We start from the raw sequence: 22392 nt of genomic DNA on the forward strand, positions 1-22392 counted from the left end.
CGATTCGTAGAGCTGTTGAATCGTCACCAATACGATGTGAGATGAGTGGTCGATCGCGGCGTGAAAGAAGCAGACCACGACCCGGCTAGTGTCGAGTAGCTCGAGTAGCACGAAAAGTCTCCCACCACTCAGCATCTCCAACGTCCTTTATCACACCCTGCCACCAATCGCCCCTCGTCGACCGAAGCTCGTGAACCTGCGCTGACTGGGTAAGCGAGCTCTCTCTAACCGCCCGGAACAACAGGCAAGGCCCTCTTGAAGAAACACTTCTTTTCCATCATCATGCACGAGGGGGACGCGCCGCCGTGCTGATGCAGTGCATCACCCAAAAAGCCGCATCTTGTTCCGTCACCACCACCACCGTCCCACTCACTCTTTCACCTCTCTCCTGTCGCCATCCGCTGGCCTTAAAATTGCACGAGAGAGCCCAGATAGGTTGTAATTAAAACCGGCCATTCGAATCCCAACCTGCGTCCTTTGCCCCGTGGTTCATCGTTTCATATGTCGCCGCGCTGCTCTTCACCGTCAGTGTCATGCTATGGCCGGTTGGCATGACCATTCTGCGACCGCTCCTCCGCCCTCACCTTCACTCTCCCGCCTCTCTCTGACCATCCTGTGCCTGCTGACCGTCCTCCTCCGTCTCACGTCCGCCCTGCAGACCGTCGCCGGGTCGCCTTGTGAATCTGTGTGCGCCGACGCAGGAACGCTCGAGGGAGACGTGGTCTGCCTCGATGCCGACTATCAGTCTCTCCCGCAGGGTCGAGCATATCAAAACTGCGTGGCGTGTCAGTTGAATAGCACATCGGTGGACACGAGCAAGAATGAGACAGACGTAGAATGGGCATTGTGTATGCTAGCAATATTTCTTATCCACATCCACCTTCACATCTTCATATTGTCCTTCTCTGCAAACTCATACTACTTTCTGTTCGAGAAGTCCGCTGAACAAATTGACCCCCAGTGGCCCTGCGCTACACACTTTCAGGGTGCATGTTCGCTTGGCCGTCGACCCATATATCGATCAGCAGTCCTTGCCAGGTCAGCTGCGCTGTTTTGAACGAGTCGATCGAGTACCAGATCACGAACGATACTTCAAAGACCTCTCCAGAACTGGGATTTTGCAACGTGGGCGCATTCGACAGCACCGACATCAACCGATGTGCCTTTTGCTATAGCTTTGTTCCGCAACAATTGTATCTTGCCAACTGTAGGGCTGGAACCCCCCTCCCTCCCCAACCCCCAAGCCACCCCCCCCTTGTTTCCCCGACTGGGAAAAAAGATATCAAGACTGACCCTACTACCAAAATAGTCCTGCAAGCACTGCACATAGCCTGTGTGCAACCGCCGCTCGCCGGCAAAGCATTCTTCCCTGACGCGGCCGCCATCTTCAACGAAACACTCATAGCAGGTCCCGCCCCGTCGTCCAACAGTGGCGGTTCCGGCGGCGGTCTCCACGGGTGGAAACTGGCCCTTGCCGTCGCGCTGCCCATAGTGGGCGGTATTTTGCTCATCGGAGGTACCTGCTGGTGCTGTTTTGCATTCACCCGAAAACGACGACAACGGATGGCCCAGACGGGGCGCATGAGTCGAGTCCACGACGCCAACGCTGACCACATGTACAGTCCCATGTCGGCCAAAGCCATGGACGCCTGGAGCCAAGGACAGCCCCCGACCGAAATGCACGCCATCAGCCCGACGCTCCTCCACGCCAAACACCCGAGCCCTGGCATGGCGCAGGGACGCTGGAGCCACCATCAAGCGCAGGGCGAAGAGTCCGACCACGGAACTCCGCTCAGGACCAGTTTCCAACAACCGGAAGTCATCGGGCCCGGAAACGGCCAGCTACAGGACCCGCGGCTGCACGAGCAGTATTTCGGGTCGACCGACGAGCAGGATGCAGAAGGTCACTTTGACAATTTGCCCGGACCAAGCGGCGGCCAACAACAGCAAGAGTATTACCATCCGGAAGCTATAGGCGTGGCGTACGGGCAGCCCCATGATGTGCCCATGCAGGATTACGAAAGGGGTCATTTTATCTGATATCTACTGTGGAGGACGGAAAATAACGCAACCAAGTTTTGTTAGTAGCTCGATGGGATGTGATGAGGGGGCGAATGACGATGTGACGCACGTTTTTCAATGTTTCCTTTTCTCCTTCGGACTAACGTCCTCGTTGAATGTGGATTAGAGTACTGAGGTATCTATGATGAGATGAAAAAGCAGAGATCACCGTGGATGACCCAGGTCAGATCAAGTTTTTTTTCTGCGGAAGGGTGAGTATGAGGAGACGGCGGGATACATATGTCTGATAGGACTAGACAATTGTATTATATGTGTTTTGGCACGTCAAGACGGTCAGTCTCTTCCAACCAAAAGAGTTGATATCCCAGACTTGTCGTCTTGGGAGAAAGACCCCTAATATGCAAGAAGAACAATGGTGGTAGGGAAAGTCCACGATGTACGGAGTAAACGTAATAAATTCTTGCATCGAAGAGTGTTTTTCTATCGATAAGGAAAAAATATTCAAAGAGTGCCATACAAGTTGAATATCTCTTCTCGTGTCGCGAAATGAACGAGCTGTTTGATGACATCTAGTAGGCATCGATACGAATGGGACGATGTATTTTGGGGTTTAAGTAGTAGCAACGAGTAGGTAGTCACCTCTCACATCCGTATGTAACCTTCGCAAAACTATCTTCTTCCCTCGGAACAAGAACAAAGCAAGGAGTCGCAGAATAAGTAATGATGAAATCAATGACGCCGACAAGGCTGGCAAGCGGCAATGGTACTCGTAGTGAATTGGTGCAGTCGAATAAACTCGTTGCCCTGACCACTCCTCGTTGTTCGATTGGGCTTCGTGTTGAAGGGAGCGAAAGCTCGGGATGGGGGGAAGATCGACGTTACATTTTGTTTCGGAAACAGTTTGAAGGGGAACCTTTCCCATCGTTGTTAGTATGTGAAATCCCCCAGAGGGCGAGGGCGAAGGGGGGAAATGGATGGATGGATGTGAACGGCCACGGGAACTGGAGTTTGCGGATCACACCATTTTCTTATTCACCTCTTTGTACAGTAACGAGGTTCTTGCGCGCGTTTGTGGCTTTGGGGAAGCACGAAACTTTACCAGATTCTCGGTTATTACCACGGAGATCCTTCCAACTGTATGACAATTGTCGTCTCATCTGTCTTGCAAGGTTTCTTTCTTGACTGCGCCTCACACCTCCTCCCCCTCCTCCTCCGTGTTGTGTTAAGAGCTGTGTGTTTTGGTCCGAAAAAAACTTGAGAGCCCAGGCCAGACCCCCTTGCCAATGACTTGTGACGGGCGCAACTGAGGCGCAGCTTGCGAAGCGATACGGAGTAGAAATTGAAACATTCGTTATTTGTCATTTTTTTTGTACCAGAGTATCAGAGTACATACATTGCGTGCGACTGAGTCAAGCCTAAACGACGAAACCAATAGGTGGCGGAGGCAAAGACATCTACCATCCCAACCAACGTCTACGGACCACACCTGCACGAGGTAAGAAATTGTACGGCGACAGAGCCTGCTCCTACTCGTAAGGCTCCCTGAGAATCTCGGCAATACATACGTCTAGATGTGACCCTTATGGCGAAAATCGAGACCGAAGCTCTACATAACGGGTCGGCCACGAAAACTACGGCGACGGCAGCAGCGAATGATTCACTGGATACCTCCATCAAAGTCCTGGTGACTGGTGGTTTGGGTTTCGTTGGTTCAGCCATCGTTCGAGCGTTACAGGAACAGCGTCCTAAATGGATCGTATGCATTCTCGATCTGGACAATGGGCCAGGAGACTCGTGCAAGGACGACGGCGAGGATGAGCTAGACTTGCTCAAGGGGTGTTCGTACGAGTACGTTCAGGCGGATGTCACCGACTTCGATGCCGTGATGAGGGTCTTTCATCGCGTAAGGCCTACTGCGGTTGTGCACTCGGCAGGTATCGTGCCACCCTTGAGAGAGAGGTAGGTTGACTTTCTGTGCTGTTCTTCAGTCAGCAAGCGTATTTGTACCCATAAAGGTGGAGTGTCCAAGAACAAGGAGCAACCCCAAGTATCACCCTCGTGACTCTTGAATCTTCTGCTGACAGTTGCCACCCCAGATACTCGCGTCGCTTGGAGACCGTTGTCAAGAAAGTCAATGTCATGGGCACTAGGCATGTCGTCGAGGCAGCGGGAAGAGCGGGGTGCCGTGCCTTTGTATACACGAGTAGTTGTTGCGCTGTCGTGGATGACATGACCAAGTCTTACCCAAATATTGATGAGCGCTGGCCTGTGTCCAGAAAGAGTTTGATATATGGCGAGAGCAAGGTTGAAGCAGAAAGAATTGTCTTAGCAGCTAACAACAGTGGCATGTCACACGAGAAATTCGCCATCTTGGACGGTGAGTCCCCCAACGCCATGCTCACCTGCGTCTTGCGGCCTTCGGTCATCTTTGGAGAGGGTGACCATCAGCTGATACCTTCTCTCCATGCCTGCATCGCAAAGGGGGAATCTCGCTTCATCGTTGGAAATGGATTTAATCTGTGGGACGCAACATATGTTGGAAATATCGCCGATGCTCATGTACTAGCCCTCGATAATCTGCTGGGAGTGGGGTCTCGGCGGGACGAAACGCAGGCCACCATCAATGAGCTGGTCCAAGAGCCTGGTACCAACGGAGTGGGAAGTGCCGCTGGAGAGACGTTCTTCATCCAGAATAATGAACCCATCTCGTTCAGAGACTTTAGTCTCGCCGTGTGGAAAGAGTTTGGACACTACCCGCCGTGGCTGGAAATTCGCATTCCAGAAGGATTAGGGTGGACCCTGGGTTTGTTCGCGGAACTCTTCACGCGAATCTCCGGCACGCCAACGACCCTGTCCCGCGGTAGTGTGATGGACGCAGTAGCCATTCGTTATGCCTCTGGCGACAAGGCCAGCAGAATCCTCGGCTATCATCCACGAACTGGGTTAGAGGTGGGCATCAAAAAAAGTTGTCTTGTGAGTAATAATGTGGCATTTCCTACCTCTTTAGTGTTTTGCGAGGCTGTTGCTACTCGGATTTGGCCCCCAGAGTACTCCGTACATGCTAACAAATGCAACGTCAATCAGGATTATGCGCGACGGTTAGAGGAAAGACGCCGACGATGAACGCATGATTGCTGCTGAGACGCCAGGAATGAGAGAAACGTAATGGCTCGGAAATTATGGTCAGTTGGTGTGCTTGGGATTGCCCATTCATTCGGTGTTGTGTGATGGGGTTTGAGACGGTCAGGGTGCAAGCTTGGAATGGAAGCAATAGTCCGGCCTTCTAGAAGCTGACGAATTCATAGCCGAGAACTTTGATTGTGCGGCCGTTCTGTATTTGGCAATTGGACCTAGATCGACCACTACCGTTCGAGGGTCATCTTGCAAAGCCAGGGAGCCTTGTCGAGCTACCCTAGCTGTAATGTATGCTTTGCTGCTCAGATGACCACACTCGAAACAACGCAAATTGATCTCGTTTCAATACGTACCGTCACACTGGCCGAAAAACAGGCAACACAGACTGTACCATCTCCCCCAAGGAAGTGACCTGGCCGAGACGAAATGTCAGGGAGACGGGATGGAGACCCATGATTTCGCGGTACAAAGTGCAGGTCAGGGCGTGCCATCTACTCGACGGGAGACTAGCGACGCTTGCGCAAGTTTCGGGAATGGTGTCAATGCTAGCATCAGGTCATGGATTGTGTGGCTCAGTGGCTGATGCGGTATGGATGATTGATTGAGAGAGATGGAAACAACATGGAAGGGACAGATGGTAAGAGATGGTTAGAGATGGTCGTCTCAAGTTAGGGGTTAGTGCGCTACAAAATGACGTAGCCCCCGGCTTGGCCTATCATCGATTGGCTATCGGCCAACTAGACGAGGCTAGCCTAGCCTTAGGTCTAACAGCGGGATCCCCCTTTGTTCTCATCTTGCCTCGTCCCTTAAACACCCTCATTTCTCTTTTCCCTCCTCGCCTCCGCTACCCTGTCTCTTGTACAATATACTTGTAGACCTAGGCCGCTACTCATGTCCACAACCCGACCCCGTTCACCACCTTGATCTACTGGCGCCCCGCTATACAAGGGTCGTCGCTTCTCGGTGACCATCCTCCTACGGCAAGCCGATCTCGCCTCGCTCAAATCAGCGTGCGTCACTCGCAGCCGGCCCCTACTAGATTCCAATCGCTCTTTCCATTCCTACGGGACCATGGATCCTGGTGCACAAGCAACGACACTCGGAACCCTGTTGAGCCATGACTCGTACCCGTCTCCTACACATTATTCATACTTTGATCCGTACAAGCAACGGAGAATTCATCCCCGTCTATGCCTCCCGGCGATGTCCCACACCCTTTCACGAAACCCATCTGTTGCCGAGTTGAAGTCACTCTCTCGCAACCGAGGGCCAAAATTCGAGAAGTCGAACTTGTCTTGGGTGACCTTTCCGTCTCCCCGTCTTACTATGATAGCAGGCATTCCCATGCTTCTCTAGGTCCTTTGCCGCCTTCTTTCAAGTACTCCGGCCTACAACACGGATACTCGCTTTGAAAAGGGTCCCGCTATCGCCTCACCAAGGCCTGTGTAGATCATACCCATGATCGGCGAACAGGGCGAGCGTTGGGCACTGATGACACTTTCGTGAAAGGGTATTTCCCTGGACCGCTGACTTCAAATGTTCCTTTCCACCGTCGAGCGTGATTGACCTGGTTCACGGCCTTGGATTCCCTTTCATCCCGTCCCTCCGACGCCGACATTTGTGGCTGCTCCAAAGCAAGGTATCAGCCCTGCCACCCCGGGATGAGCCTTCTATTCTTGAGGTCGCTTAGAAATTGTCACTTGTCTTCAAGCTGGGTGATGCGTAGACCTCGAGACACTACGAGCACCAGTATTTTCTTCGGCCTGGTCCATGGATGCTACTTGCCGTGAGGTTCGCTAGTTGCGGCTCGCGTGTGCACGGCCGTTCCTTCCCCACTCCGTTTATGATCGCTGCTACATTCACAACGGCCGTCCAGCATCTTCAGACCTCCAGACTGTTCTAAAGTGTCCCCTTGCGAACCTGTACCAGCATCTCAAACACTGCAAAATGTGCTTCGCCATTCAAGCACTCCACGTCATTCTGCTGCGACTCGTGGAGCGGAAACGAACCTCGTGATCGTGGAGTGCTGTGCTCCGTCGTGCTCCTGGGGACATAGCTATCCATTCACTGTCTTTTGGGCATCAACTATGCCAATCGATAACCACGCATTTGGCAACCTGGGTGCATGACGTGCCGACAGTACGATGACGCAGACTCCCGCTCTGGAAGCAAACAGCAGGAAATTAATCCAGCTTCTAGAAGACAAGGCTCGGCACCATCATATGTCAATTTCCAGGTCACTCCCATGATCGCAAGGATGTTGCGCCCACTTGCCAGAGACTAGATATACGCTTATAGACTGTGCTAAACAACGCCCGTCCGTGCCTCAACCACGGTGTCGGCAACAGCCCGCCGGCAGACTTCAGGCACCTTGGTTTCAGCCCCTGCAAGAGGTGGGCCTTGGTGTAAGAAACTAGGACGGCCGGGGTAGCGGAATGGGTGGGAACAACCAACTTCCAGAATAGCCTTCGGATGGGTCTTTGGAGGACTCGAAGCCACACGGACTCGAATTCTCCACGTGCCTTATTGTTGAATGCCATGTCATTATTGGACTTCATCTCATTCTTTCTCCCATGCTCAGGTCTGGCAACAATACCACCAATGCCCAAAGCTCAATGGGTGCCCTATGCGAAGCCCCTTAGCCGACTGATTTGCTCGAATTCGCCTATCAGAACTGGAGACATTTGAATCTTCCTCCGTGGATTTATCTTGCACCCTCCTCCTTCCAACTGCATATCACTTAAGGCCTCTTCGACCATGTTGGCCCTGACATCTCCGATCAACAATATACCTTCGACCTATACCTCGGGATTTGCTCCAGGGAATCGATTTGCTCGTGACCTGACCGACGGCAACGTAGGCATGTCTGAATTCGAGGATCTTCATTATTCGAAGCCGGGAGACACCGCTTCATCGAGACAACTCGCCAACGGCTCCTCGTCATTTGCATTTCAAAAGTAAGTGTTGTCGTGATTCCTCACCGAGGTAATGTGATGCTAACGTCCTTTCAACAGCAGATACACGCCGTGGTCAGCGTCCACGTACGACCCTTTTGCGGGAGACACAAGCGGACGCATGTCTCCCAACCCAGCGGAAAGACTGCGACAGAGATTGCCACCTGAGATCCACGGCGCAACGCGTGCTACTGGCCCATCTGCCGTCGGAGAACCGTTTCGACCCCTCTCTATAGGGTCACAGACGTCTGCTTTCATCCCCGATTCCGGTGCTTTCCAACAATCTGTAGCGCCGGCGAGATCGAACCCAGAAGATATAGCCCTGCGACGACAAAGCCAGGACAGCTACAGTTTCCAGACAGGGTCACCGACCAGTCAAGGCTACGGTGAATTCGAAATGGAAACACAGAATCGCCGTGGAGGGGAAACGGGGAGGGCAACTAGATACCACACACGCAGGCGACCCTTCAATCAAGACGAGTTTGATGGCCCTTCACAGTTGCTGCCTCTGCCAGTACCTCAGCAAGAGCATGCGCGCTCTCAAGCCCTTCCTGCTCTCCCTGTTCACCTAAGCGCCGAGGAACAGGATGAAATCACCTTGCGGGTCAATGACATCCTGTCTCGGTGCGCCTTCCACTTCGTGGCCAAGTACCAGTTCCCTATTCCCCTGGAACGTGACAAGCCGCGAGTGCGAACGCCTGCCGATAGAGAATGGACGGAGTGGGCCTATTTGCTCAAGAGGCTTGCTACTAAAAGAAGGATCCCGGCTCGAGTGCTCTACGACAATCAAATCAAACAGTTTGTTACGACACTAGAAAACTCCATTGCAGTTAGGCAGAACACCAGAGACCAGCAGCCAAGGACTCCGAAAGACGACCGGTATATGCTACAACTTGTTAGTGCGGGCACGCAAGTTGCGAAGATTTTGATGGATTCATTGTCTATGGAGCAGCTTGATGCTCTCTATAGGCAGACGGAGAGTGTTATCCTGGAGAGGAGAGCACAATTCCGTGGCTTTGGTTTTCAATAGAGGCCCTTTTTACCCTGACGATTGATTTCTTGACCTTGATGCTACAGTCTTGGAGCCTATTTGAAGAGCAGCGGACTAGGGAGTACGAGCAGATGCACGAGTCGCGGTACCTCGATGGAGGTTCGTCTCTTGGTCGGATCGTCCATGTGGCCTTCAACCCATGACCACCAGAGATGTATTACCTGGGTTGACTGGTGGAAACACAGTCATGGGATGCTTCACTTTATCATTCTCGCCCTGAGCCAGATTAGCCGAGTATACTTGACCACGAAGAGATAATGATCCGCTCATGTTTGAGCAATTGCTGTTGTTATTGGACGATTTGGAGCTGTCCTTCGCATTCGCATTCTAGACGCCAACTACGAAGCAGAGCATCCTTGTCGACATACAGCCACTTTACACCACGTTTCCCTATGAAGCGAGAGAAGACATTGCCTAATTATTCTTACAGAAAGCCCAGGCACTTTCGACCATCGAGCGTGAGATATTCTCATCCTAACCGTATCTTTGTCGCTGGCGATACAATACTTTAACATTAGGAATTCGTCGCATTCACTTTTTAGGCCAGACTCCATATTTCAGGGCGAACAGGTCCAGTTGACGTGGTAGACGCAGAACGAAGACTAAACAGAACTGTCAATACCCAGAAAAGTCAATTGATAACGGGGATGGCGACTATTTGTGTCCAGTCACAATCGCTTGAAAAGCATTCAGGGAGATTGTTCTGTTGGTCGTGCAGGAAGTATTTGACTCATGTTTCAGCAATGCAAGACAACGGCTCTGACAGAGAGCATCGGTACGTTTAAGATACACCTGCATACCGTCTTCTGGCTATAGATGCAATAGTCCCTGACAGCGCTACATTTCAAGCATCCAGACCTCCCTCCAAGAACCTCTCATCCCACGCTCAGCCGCACAAGTCCTTCTAGCATAGGTCAATCAACGACGTTATATCACAGATTGATCCGCAAGCGAGACAGAAGCATCGAATAACGATGTACTTCCCGAAGTACAAGGCCAAGTTATCCAATCGTTCATTGTCAAACTTGGTATAGGTTGATCCAATATTTCGACGGTTAAGAGGCGGAACCTGACAGATGGACATGTTTTCTATGCACTCATTGCCTTCGGGAGGATCGTGACGAGCTTCTAGGACAGATGGTGTGATGGCAAACGCCTTTCGCGGCAATGAACTCACGCTTCTCTATTGCGATGGTATAGACATGCATTAGGCGACGGCACTACATGAACAGCATTGCGGAAGTCTGTCACGCGCCCGATCAATATCTCAACTCAGGACTGCAATTTCAGTGACTAGAGAAGGACTCTACAAGTTCTTCTGCTCAAAGGAGCATGACCTTGACTTCATGATTGTCATGGCGCCCAACTAGGAGAACATCTTGCGTTGTTGGGCGCAGACGATCAGGTCTAGGCAAGACGATTGAACCGTATATCGAGAAATACAACTGCGATAGGGCGCCGAGAGAGCCTGGCAGGCCACTATATTGGAATTTTATACTTGACAGCTTGACGGCAACATCATCATTATCTTCACGCTAGTCTTCTAATATGGTACCATTGATCTCTCGTTGGGCACGGGGACAAGGCAATCAGAGAAATGGTCTCTCACAAATGCTGAGGCACTAAGCAAATAGCCTGCCCAACCACATAGACAGGTGGCTTTCGAGTGCTACGATCCATCAAACACCACATGCATTGCTACCTGACCGAAGTGACTGTGGCGCCATGGGTGGCGAATATCTACCTAGTGGCAAACATCTACCTTGCCTGATTTACTACTACTCTTTATTAGAGAGTTTCGCTTCTTCGAACAGAAGAAAAACCGGGCGATTCTGATGCTGGTGCTTGTCACCTGCATCAACGTTACAGATACAGACTGCAATTCCATTCCGACGTGGCCAATCTCGTCTACAGTGAAGGATCGCATTTCAATGGATGAAACTACCATTTACGTACTCCGTACCGTGCGTCGTCTCGTTTCCACGAGCGAGACGGTGTAAAATGACGAGATCAGAGGGGGAAAACAAGCGAGAGAGGGAGAGAGTATTTTTGATGCCCAACGAAATTCTACCCCGTGGTATCCGTATTGGATCCATGGCAGACACAACAACCTCGCGAACGAGGTCCATTGGTACCACCACGAGTACCCGGCAATTTTGTTGTTACAAAGCATCTTTACATCCCCCCCCATATCGTCAAACACCATAATTGGATCTCAAGATAAGCATAGATCTGATTCTTTGAGTGTTTCAAGTCAATTACGCAACGAGCCAATCCATCTCCACATACCTGATACATTCCAAAAGAAAAGAATTGAGGCTGAAACGAGATGGAAATTTCTGAGACACTTGGAGATTCCCTGCTACACTTTCGTACCATCCGTAGTGATCTGGACCTTTTTTGTCGTATTTTTACGTAGTGAACTCCGTATAACCTGGACTTTGAGATGTGACTGTCTTGGTATGTACTGCTGTTGGTCAAATTCTGGAGATTCCATCGCCCTTTGTTCAATGCTCCGTAGTATCTCTGAATATTAGAATCCCTGTCGTACTTTGCGAGTGTGGAGACACACCACCCAAATACTTCCCCGTCACCACCAAGGACCACCGAGATCACAGTACCATGCAATCATGGTATTTTGAGTGAAAGATTTTGTACGGAGTAGGGTCTTTGAGTCGTGTACCTTGTGACGACTTGGTACAGTCCTGTGGATTGGATCCCATTAACCGTTGATCAAATTTTACGTAGAGACAAAGCGAAAATCGCCTTCACCGCCACTACCTAGATGCAACTTCGTATCAGGACACTGGACAAACGTCGTCCCCGCGTTGGTCAGTGAGTACTTGCAAATACATGCTGATTTTTCACCTTTCCGACTTATCGGAGAGAGTGTGTCATTCGGGAATGGTATACGAGACTTTGAATTCCATAGTGTCTTCCCGGACAACTACCTGGTTGTTCAACCCGCCAGTGCTCGCATGACCCACAGTGAGTGCTACAGAAAGAAAACAAACTACATTCCCCATGGACGCAGAGTTTCGCAGTCGGATCGGTCTTCCTTCTAGGCTTGACCATGGTATTTTTTCTCTCTCTTCTCTAGTTTGAAAAGCGCAGTCTCTCTCCAAAACCAATCGTAAACGACGCTCTAAGCGAGACAACTCACCCAAAGTTCCAAAAGGAATGTGGAAAGGCGGTGAGCGTGATGACACGTCATTGCTACATACTCGTAGGGTGCAAAAAGGAAGAGAAAGGACCCGATACTCTGTACATTCGACTTGAAAAAATTTTGCATTGGCGGACAAACAGATATCGCTATGCGAGACTGTGCAACAACCATGCAACGTCTCGCTCTTGCATATCCCTGCGGTACAGCAAGACGGGTGATTTAATGAAGTGGGAAAGGGTGGGCGATGACATGATTGACGATTGATCAGAACAAGAAAACGAAGATTCACGAGCCTTGGATTTGCCTTTGGCTGGATCACATGAGTCAAGCACGCCACTAACCATGTTAAACGTGTTCAATGAAAGGCAGAAACTTGCTGTGATTTCGGGATGGATTCATCGACCGGTTCTAGAGCACACATCCTTGTCCTGGCATTGCACCAGAACGTGACTCTGTTCTACAGTGTCCCTCTGAACCACCCTCCTACCAAACAACCATGTCAGACAAGAGGTCAACTTCGCCTTGTCACGCCTCACCCTCAAACTCACGACCTACTCTAGGCGAGCTTTCTCTGTCCGAGCACACCTCCCACCACCCTTCCTTCAAATCGGCTTCCTAGAGACATCATCTCATCTCGATCATGGGCAAAAGTCAAAAAGAACCAAACAATAGCGAGAGATGAGAATGACAGAGTCGAGGGAGAAAAGGAAAAGTATAAGAATCCTGATGATGAGATGTTGTGAGAATCCATGTGGGAAGAATGAAACCCTCCATCTTTCAACTAGCTCACCTGCACGGCGAAGTCCAGGTACGTCTGACGTGTGGTTTCCAAATGCTGGGGATTTGCGTACATCTGGAACGACATAATCTCAAGCGGAGGGACCGTCAAAAGAGCTGCCCAAGTTGCCGGTACACACCAAGTCTGCTTCTTTGAAATTTGCAATGCACAATAGTCTGGCGGCCAGGTTGAGACTGAGCATCGAGATTTTTCTTTCCACCCATGGAGGACGAAATTAAACCTCGGCGCCGGGCTTCTCGGGACGAGGCGATGGCACAACCACTCGTCAAATGGCAACCGTTGCATCACGCAGGATACTTTATTCTCCTAGTGGCTGATACTGCAAGTCGACGCCTCACGCCCTGAAGAGAAAAAAAAAATCGAGGCGAAGCCATGTTGCAGGTGCGCATGTTGCATGGCCTCCGACCTGATTGAGCCGTGGAGAATCGACGTCCTCCAGGCACATGGATTCATTGTCTCGCGGAAAGATTTTTGTCGAAGACTTCGGTGGGGATGAACCGTAAAGGCAAGTCGAGGCACCTCCATGGTCAATCATGGGATGAAGGCGTAAAGAATGTACAACTTGACCAACCTACTTGTGTACAGTTCTTTCAAGGCTCGATGTGGGGCCTCCCAGATATCAATATCAAATCGAATAGCATCGGTGAGTTGTTTGATAAGTTGTTTTCCACTCGCATCTCATATTGAGCAAGGACTCCGACCCTCCGGTGTTGCAAGTCCAAAGGAGCAACCCATCAGGCTCAGCCGAAAAAGGAGGCCCCATACTCCTACAGTCGACGTCCGACCAATGAAGTTTGACAAGGCTGAGAAGGGCCCAAGCCAAGCGCTATACGCCCCATACAGGGCATCTTCATGTCCCCATCATCAAAAAAAGTGAGGCTGGATGGCCGCTAGTTCGACACCTCCATACGGGATACGAAAGTAGCCCTTGTCATCTGCAGGGTACGGAAGTCTATACGAAAGTACAGGCTAGGGCATCGCAGTATCGAGAACTTTTCACTAGTGCACGGTTCTTTATGACAAGCCCCCTTCCAGATACGAAGTACCCTTGCTCGTTACGGAGTACCATGCATTGTCGATCTCAAATTATCTACGGAGTAGTAGATAATAATATGTAGGCCGTATAAGCCACGCATTTCATGCATGAATTGTCCGTATTGTTTTATTTTTATATCCCTGCAATGTACTTTTTTTCTTTCTTTTTTTGTATTTCAATTCTTCATGATTAATTTTGTTGGGTATCATACATTTTTGATCAAGGTACTAGTGGTTTTTGGTTTTTGGTTGGGTACCGAATATCACAGAGTATGGGTATGCTCCCTGTACACCGTACTCTGTAAACCTATACTGTCTCGCAACGTCACGACAAAAACCACCACGATACCCAGGCAGCCCCCAACAGCGAGCGATTTCCGTGAAGTCGTGTGTATGCTCCGGAGAGCCTCTCTCTGTACACTAAGGAACCCCAGGTAAGGTGGAAGGGTCATCCCGTAATTGTTCCTGCGGAAATAGTTCTGTTTTCTTTTCGTTTCTGGGTCTGTTTTTCCTGCGCTCCTCTATTGTTCGTTCAACCAATCTTTGCCTGACTGAAATCCATTTCTGGATGCTCGGACATGAACTTTTTCAGTATGTCCTCCTTCTTTTGTTCGTCGCTGGTCGGTTTTCCTTGTCTCTTCATCTCCTGGTCGTACATCATCTTTTCGACCATGCCCCTCGTCTCGCCGTCCAACTCGGACAGTTTCGAGTTCTCGGGGACGATTTTTGTGGTGTCGATCTTGGGAGCCGAAGTCACCACGTGAGCCCACCAGTACGAACCTCTCGCCTTGGACAGGTTGATGGCGATCTCTTTGGTGCCGTCGGGTTTCGTCGAGATGATCCACGTCGAGTCGTCAGTTTGAATGGGGTGTGGGAAGTCTCCCTGTCCATGAAAGATTAGTTTTGCCCATAGACTCGACGAGCTTGACATGATTGTGCACGCGAATTTCAAGAGCATAGGCCGGTAGAACAAGAGGTGACCGGAAAATGTACATCGACTGCATCTTCTCATGTTACGGGATGTGTGTGCAGTCAAGGGAAAAGAGGAAGAGTAGAGGGAGGAGAGGGTGTGTATATGTGCATGTGTACATGTGTGTGATGTTCCTTGGTCGAGGGGCGGGTTTTACTACATACATCAATAATTGGATCTTGTCCTTTTATCGAAACTTTGATGTGTGTCTTTTTCAAATCGACTATCAGGTCCCTCGCTTTCAAATTGCCGGGGATGGGAACGTTAACGTCCACTTCTTCCAACGTCTGCGTCCAACGGTAGGGGAGTTTGGATTGTTCTTCCTCCTCGCGGGCTCGATCTTCGGCGTCTTTGCGTGCGCGTTCGGACGGCGTTGGAGAGGAAGAGCGGTTTTCCGCCATCTTGTGCCTACCGCAGAGTGGGCGATGAGTTTTTTGAGGATGATATGAGATGTTTGGCCTGCAAAGATTGCAAAGGAATGGGTGTTGTCTACCGATCGATGGCAATTCGGCGGAAATGCCTGTGATGCGGAGAAGCGCAAGGCTGTGGGCAACATCGTATTGTGTTGCCGCTTTTAAAAGTTGGTCGATGCAAAGGCAAGAGAGTTAAGTGCCGCTTTTGACAGTCCGATTGTTAGACAAATGCAACAAGAGGAAGATCTTTGTATGAGTAAATTAATGAGCTTTGTTGACTGTCTTGGTTCTTTTGTTGAGTCTTGTGGTCGACTTATGTAGCTATCCAATATTACGTCGCGTTTGTAAGGTGGGAAACAGAAATGAAATATGTAAAATTTGCATTAACCTCTGACATCTATCAACAAAGCCAGAGTAGTGATAGTAGAGTAATTGACCGCTGAGTGCATAATAAAACAACAGACTTATCATCGCTAAAAGACTAGTACACAAACATGTAGAGCTCACAACTAGAACATTAAGCTCTGCTCGACATCATAATCCATCTCCATAATCAGGGGACTCGGAAGATGATCAGGCCCTCATCATAAGCGACCACTGCCATAGATCTTTGGAATCTTGGGTACGGCCGGCGTACCGTGACCATTCAAAGGATCTGGGAACCCTGCCTCGTGCAACATCTCAGTAAAGGTGGTGGTCGGCCTGCTTTCAAGTTCCGCCGCGCCGTCGATCCGAACACGCTTTGTCACGCTTGGGCTCCAATGGCCAGGAGAAACCGTTGGCTCGTAGCGTGCTGGAGGGAGAGTTTCCGGTTCATGTCCACCGTCCCGATCGTGCAACGAAGACACCGCAGAGTATGTACTCAGACCCCGTGATTGCGTGTCTATGTTCGACCGGGCCATCTGGTCGCTGTACATATTGTCAGCTTTGGGAGGCGACTGGAACGGGCTACCCATACTCGTGTTGGACGCATTGGGATTGTAGCGCTGAGCTGACATGCCTCGCAGTGGAGCAATGTGTGCAGGGATAGGTTGTGGGACCCCTTCGTTTCCTTGAGGTGAGAATACATGAATGCTCTCAGAGCTAAGTTCATGTCTGAGAGTGCGGTCCGGAGTTACCGGAGCAGGCACGCAAGTGGCATTGGGAACATTATTGGGCACAGGTGGTGTGGGCATCTTCCAGTGCGATGTGCTGTTACCACTGAGAACCTGAGATTTCGTGGAGAAGATGGACTTGGCTCGGCCGGTGGTGCGGCGAAGAAAGTCTGTACGGAGTCCACCACTGGGGGATCCTAGCGGGATTGGATCTGAGATGGTGGGTTTGTAGGTCGATCTTGTAGAAGACGTCGAGCTGCGCGATGCACGAGCTGGCTTGCGGTGGCGGCCAGAGCAGATTACCCATGCAAGCATGAGGAAAGCTCCAACAAACATGCCAGGGAAAAAGCCAGCCAGAAAAACCCCGACGGGGAATTTGTTGCAATTTGATGTCTGGGACACGGCTGAACTGAGACCCGTAGATGTTGGCGTGGATGTTGAGCTTGCAGAGGACTTTGATGCAGTTGATGTTGTTACGGAGGATGCAGTGACGTTGGTCTTGCTTGTACTGGCGATGAGGTTACAAACATTCTTGCCGTCTGGGGATAGAATGCACTCGTATCCGAATGGACAGCACCCATCGCCGCATGTTGGTAGCTTGTCGCTTAGCTTTGTGGTAAATATAGCAGCGTTTGCGTTTGCTGTTAGGTTCTGAGTCTGGATGTTGCAAGAAACGATCTGGATGTTGGAGCAATTATTGTTGTCCGGACAGCATAGACCTGATGATGAGTTGTCTAGCGATATGCAACTCGTTCCGGAAGGACATTTGAAATCGCTTGGTAGTTTGGGGTCAACTGCAGCACAGGAGAGATCATCTCGTTTTCCGAGTTGGAACAGAGTATTTTCCTCTTGAAAAGTCATGCCAAAGGCTGAGGCCGAAGACAGTATAACGGAGGTGGTCCATAAGAGCCACAGGCCACTTGGGCTGGAAAATAGGTACATCGTGTAGTATAGACGTGGTTGGGAAGAACCAGATAGCACGGCAGAGCCGAGGTTGCTCAAAGTCGGACCAGTCGTTTGTAATGTATAAAGGGCAGCTCAGCTGGATCGTTGAAAGGCGTAGGCCAAAATAGCAGCGTGAACGAAGCGTGATAAACAAAGGCTTCCAAGAAACGAACAAAGAAACGGTGATACACTCACCTTTGAACCATGACTTACTGAAAGAAAACGACCGAGACATAGATTATAGGTCTTGTAAGATGGCGACAAGTGACCCAGCTGGAATATGCGTTGTGTTGCAGTGGTAGACTTTTCTGGCCCTTTGATAGCCATTGACTATGAACACTCAGGCAGCTGTTGAAAATGGTCCGAGAATAGCCAGTGCTTTGCCGCTTGCGCGAATGTTGCGCGACTTCATGACAGGGTCCGTAAGCACATCATGTGAACGAAACAGTCGATCATGTTGGAAGTATTGGCCCTTGGCCACCGAAGTTTTAGGAAGTGTAGAGGATGGAGGTGGCAGAGTCGATTGTTTCAGGAGATGTGCTGAGAAGGAAAATGAAGCTATGTGATTGGCCAGGGCCTTGACGCCATTTGATTGGGTCACGCAGAAGAGCAGCGGCACTATTCCTCTTTCAAAAACTGCGGCCAGTCTTTGAAGAAAATCAATCTACAACACTTACGAGTAGTTGTTTGGCCGGGCAAATGAAGTTGGGCCGTTCAGTATTCCGTTCATGATCACACGACCGTCGACGAGGCCGCAGTCTCTGCTGCGAGCCATCGTCAAACAAAGTGTTTGTTAAATCCTACGCAAAAGCAGGTGCATAGCTAACTTAGCTTTCTCTAGTCTGTTCTTCCCCGAACTCAGCGTCGATGCAAACATACTCCTCCGGTATGGGCGGATGCAAAGAAGCAGGAGAGGTTCGCCGAGAACGGCGTTCCGGGCTTTCTCTCAGCCAACACCTTTCAAGAAACGTACACGAAATATGCTCAACACCTATGTGACAAGTTGACGGAATATACCCAAGGCACGTTTTCTTCCCCGAGGACGGTTCTTTGACGAATAGTCGATCTAACATTTTGCTCAAAAGGAACACCGGATGAACATACTCAGACTAGAACCCTTCATTGGCAGAACGCCCACCGAGCCGATCGAGCAGCCCTCTACAACCATGCAGCCATGGCAGACCACACCCTCTTCTTTTGGGAAGCCCTGACAGACAGTCAGGATCCCGTCGAGCGACGTCCAGGAGTGCAGACGGCCAAAAACATAGAGTCGGACTTTGGATCTCTGGAGAACCTGCGCTCCGAGTTCCTCGAGATTGCAGACGCCATGTTCGGAAACGGGTTCGTCTGGCTGATGAAGCCGACATCGTTCGGTGGTATGACGATCCTCGCCACGTACAACGCCGGCAGCCCGTGGCCTCAGGCGGCGCCACGAAGGGACACGCAAGACATGGCCAACTTCAACGGCCGAGAGGTCGCGGATCAACTCAAGAATGCAGCCCGCGTGGTCGACGGGTCGAGAACGGCCGGCCACAGTGGCCGCTTCAGCATGTACCAGTCGAACAAATTTGTCGGCGCGCTCAACGCCACACCCATTCTCTGCGCCAATGTCTGGCAACACCAGTGGATTCCGGATTACGGGATGCTTGGGAAGCGAGCTTACCTGACCGCGTGGTGGGACAGCATTGATTGGCAAAAGGTCGAAGAACGACTGGTCCATGCCGAGACTGAAAATTACTATGGTGGCAGACGCACGAAGAACATTGCAAGCATCGAGGCTGTCGGAAGAGGCATGGGCGATATCTAATAAAATCTCGCGACATGTGCACCTCTGTCCGACCTCCGATTTGTTCAGAATTCCATTCTACGGATGTTTTTCCACAAAGTGAACATGAATTGTAGAACATTTTGGATGGTGTATTAATACTGTCAAGATTATGTAGACCAAATCACACACATATCAGTGGCACTCTCGCCTCATTCGTGAAACGGTGTGTTCAGCCTTTGGTTTCGTCCCGTGGAATGGTGACCAGACTCGACCAGCCTTGACCGTCTGACAGCAAGTCTCGCTGGTCTCGGCTCGTATTTGCCTGTAGTGTACTCTAGGCCGGGAAGCCGCGGCCGGTGACATTGATGCTAATCACGTCAACGACGCCTTGTCCGGTCGACTTAGCGGAGCGAGACCCAGCGTGCTGTCTTCTTCGAAAGGAACTGTGAACAGTCGTTGTTTCTTATTTGATCCTTCTTGGCTCCTCTCAATCCCAATATCTAATAATGCCATCCAGTCCACCCGTGGCGACTTTGCTAGTTTCTTGCCCATGCCACGCGACACAGGTAACCGCGCCGGTGCCCTCTCCTCCAGCCTGAACCTTGTGCCACATCTTGCCCGTTTTCCAATCCCAAAAGCACACAAAGCCGCCGGTATCTCCTGAAGCAATAATCCCACCATCGGGTGAGATGGCCACGTCGATCGCATACCCACTGGTGTTGTGCCCGCGGAATCCCTTTTTGCGATTCTGTCGGAACTTGTCGCCCGCCGCGTACACGACGATCTGGTTGTCGGCGCTCTGGAACGCAACGTACTTCCCACTGGGGTGTGGCGCGGCCCTCACCAGAGCATACATGCTGGGATCAGCGATGAACTTGATAGGTACGGGGATGCCGTATTCCCATGCCCTCAGAGACTTATCGTCTGATGTGGATATGAACCTCCGGCCTTCGTCGACGAACGTGAGCGTATTAATTGGTCCGAGATGGTGGTCGTATTCTTGCGTTAAGTCACCTGATCTCGTATCGAACTGGACAATCTTTTTATCGGACATGCCGGCGATGAATTCATTGCCGTCCGGATGGAAGCGTAGGGTGTGAGGAGTCTTGCCGGTCGTGAAGCGTGATATGCATTTTCCTGTCTCGGTATCCCACAGCTTCATTTGGCGATCATAGGACGCAGAAAGAAAAGTGCGACCCGAAGGATGGAAGTCGGTGTCTGTGACGGCTTTGTTGTGGCCAGAGAATGTCCGCAATAGCGTTCGGTCGTGGTGTGCGTCCCAAAGGGCAATTTTTGAGTCGGCAGAAGAGGATAGTAGGAGATGAGAAGAATGAGGAATAAAGCGTAGGGATGTGATGGGTTTGGTGTGGTATTTGTACACGTGGATGAGTTTCTTCGGGGCGTAGTTCTGTATAGATCCAGGTTCTTTGCGCAGGTCGATATCCAGATCTTGAGGAACGTGCATGTAGGTACGGCCTTGGTAGTCGAATTCCGAAGCACCATGAAATTCTGTGGTTTCGGAGGCGTTCGAGTCTTCGGCATATGCCGTGGCTTCCTTGGGAGGCGGCGGCAGAGGGTCAAGCCCTTCTTCTACCCATTCCTCGTCCGATGCGAGTTCCTGGTCGGCGGCTGCTTCGGCTCGCTCATACGCCACGTCGTCGCTCGTGTATTTCGCCCACGGCCCGAGGTAGGCGCCTTCACCGTCCACTATGCTGCTATCACCCTTCCGTTGTCTCTTGGCTCGAATAACTGCGCTCTCATCCTTGGTGTGTCGTATCTGAACAACGTCCTTTCCGCCGTATTTTGCGACCGCATCTTGATTCCCTACGTATGCCCCATTTAAACTGGGATCTTTCGTGTAGCCAAGACTCTGGAAGGTACGATGCTGTGTTTTGAAGGTGGCTTCGGACATGGCAGTCTCTTCGGCGTGACCTGTGGGTACATTCTTGCGCTTGAGTGCGTTTCCCGTTGTGGATTTGAACGGGTTAACGGGGCCCTGTGATGGCCTCGAGAGGTTGTCGTATGTGGCATTGTAGGTGAGTGCATTGCTCGTGGGGTTCGCTAGCATTATCTGCATTTCACTCGCAACCTGTAAGATGTTAGGTCGACCAGCACTGTGTCTTGAGATCGAAGACCAAACCTCTGTGGAAACATCTGGTGCAGCGTTTACGGGCTTTGGCTGCGCCCGAGTAGGTTGGGCCGTCGGAGTTTCATCATCGCTGGACTCGTAGCCCGCACCGAGAAGACCAGACATGGTGATAAAACAGGTCTGTCTCGGGGGCTGCAAAAGGTCGATTATATGAGTTGTAGGGTATGTTTCGAGAATGCGAGCCGCAGCCTTGCGCAAAGAATCTTGCCCGCAGACATTGCCTTGGGCCAAGACTTTTCTTGGCAGCGGAATATGTACAAAACTTACGAGTAACAACCAAACATCTCTGTTGGGGGAAGTACAGAGCACAAGACCTTATTCTATCCTCTGCCAGTGCCAGGACCTACAATTACCTACGTGTATTTCAGAATGTCGGTTTACAATCTTGGGTAAGTGAGCCGTATTGGCCATCGTCAGTGCTTGGCTTCACCAAGTGTTTGAACGGTAGGATTTGAAAAGAGAGCAAGTGCTCTTCCATACCTTCACCTAGTCCCAGGATGGATACATGAGAACTCCTATGTTAGTTTCACTCTACGGATGCTTGAGAGGGACCTCGTGTACGAGTACTTATCACGCCTCGGCGGGGACTCGGATCGGGTCTAGGAGCAAGACCCGAGCATGGATATTGACCATTCAGACTGTGGGAAGGGAAATGCTGCATACTGCTGACATCGAACCTAGCCCGGTCATTGTTGAAGCACCGTGGAGAGAACGGTTTGTTATGCTTAGAGTGAAAGGAAGAGACAGTTGGTCATTAACTATCACCGAAAACCCACGCATTCTTGCATATTTACAAGTTATGCGCAATCCCGCTCTGTAAGATGACTAATTCCGCAATTGGTCCGAACGGTGGAGAAAAGACACTGCTTTTATTATACCGGGGTTAAAACA

The 22392-nt window shown here is 50.7% G+C and overlaps 6 protein-coding genes across 7 annotated transcripts; 3 read left to right on the forward strand and 3 right to left on the reverse strand.

Moving 5' to 3' along the window:
* The first annotated feature begins 242 nt into the window (after window positions 1-242).
* Window positions 243-2385, forward strand: PV06_05921. 2 transcript variants are annotated; one of them, XM_016406973.1, is made up of 3 exons: window positions 243-848; window positions 962-1207; window positions 1310-2385. In XM_016406973.1, exons 1-3 carry the CDS (start codon window positions 539-541, stop codon window positions 2038-2040), a joined length of 1287 nt encoding a protein of 428 aa, XP_016262577.1. In that variant the 5' UTR covers window positions 243-538; the 3' UTR covers window positions 2041-2385. The 2 variants fall into 2 exon arrangements, with proteins under 2 accessions (XP_016262577.1, XP_016262578.1); XM_016406974.1 differs by having other exon boundaries at window positions 243-1207.
* Window positions 2386-3355: 970 nt separating this feature from the next.
* Window positions 3356-5417, forward strand: PV06_05922 (uncharacterized protein). The gene is made up of 3 exons (XM_016406975.1): window positions 3356-3981; window positions 4119-4995; window positions 5107-5417. The coding sequence occupies exons 1-3, from the start codon at window positions 3605-3607 to the stop codon at window positions 5143-5145; spliced, it is 1293 nt and encodes a 430-aa protein (XP_016262579.1). The 5' UTR covers window positions 3356-3604; the 3' UTR covers window positions 5146-5417.
* An 8869-nt stretch (window positions 5418-14286) lies between these two features.
* Window positions 14287-15623, reverse strand: PV06_05923 (uncharacterized protein). Its single transcript, XM_016406976.1, has 2 exons — window positions 15297-15623; window positions 14287-15045 (listed from the first exon to the last, which is right to left on the reverse strand). Exons 1-2 carry the CDS (start codon window positions 15531-15533, stop codon window positions 14695-14697), a joined length of 588 nt encoding a protein of 195 aa, XP_016262580.1. The 5' UTR covers window positions 15534-15623; the 3' UTR covers window positions 14287-14694.
* Window positions 15624-15973: 350 nt separating this feature from the next.
* Window positions 15974-17808, reverse strand: PV06_05924 (uncharacterized protein). The gene has a single exon (XM_016406977.1). It carries the CDS (start codon window positions 17579-17581, stop codon window positions 16130-16132), a length of 1452 nt encoding a protein of 483 aa, XP_016262581.1. The 5' UTR covers window positions 17582-17808; the 3' UTR covers window positions 15974-16129.
* A 457-nt stretch (window positions 17809-18265) lies between these two features.
* Window positions 18266-19553, forward strand: PV06_05925 (uncharacterized protein). The gene is made up of 3 exons (XM_016406978.1): window positions 18266-18372; window positions 18426-18606; window positions 18670-19553. The coding sequence occupies exons 1-3, from the start codon at window positions 18313-18315 to the stop codon at window positions 19389-19391; spliced, it is 963 nt and encodes a 320-aa protein (XP_016262582.1). The 5' UTR covers window positions 18266-18312; the 3' UTR covers window positions 19392-19553.
* Window positions 19489-21662, reverse strand: PV06_05926 (uncharacterized protein). The gene is made up of 2 exons (XM_016406979.1): window positions 21493-21662; window positions 19489-21441 (listed from the first exon to the last, which is right to left on the reverse strand). Exons 1-2 carry the CDS (start codon window positions 21604-21606, stop codon window positions 19840-19842), a joined length of 1716 nt encoding a protein of 571 aa, XP_016262583.1. The 5' UTR covers window positions 21607-21662; the 3' UTR covers window positions 19489-19839.
* Window positions 21663-22392: the final 730 nt, after the last annotated feature.

The sequence above is a fragment of the Exophiala oligosperma genome (assembly GCF_000835515.1).
Source record: "Exophiala oligosperma strain CBS 72588 unplaced genomic scaffold supercont1.5, whole genome shotgun sequence".
NCBI classification, from domain to species: Eukaryota; Fungi; Ascomycota; class Eurotiomycetes; order Chaetothyriales; family Herpotrichiellaceae; genus Exophiala; species Exophiala oligosperma.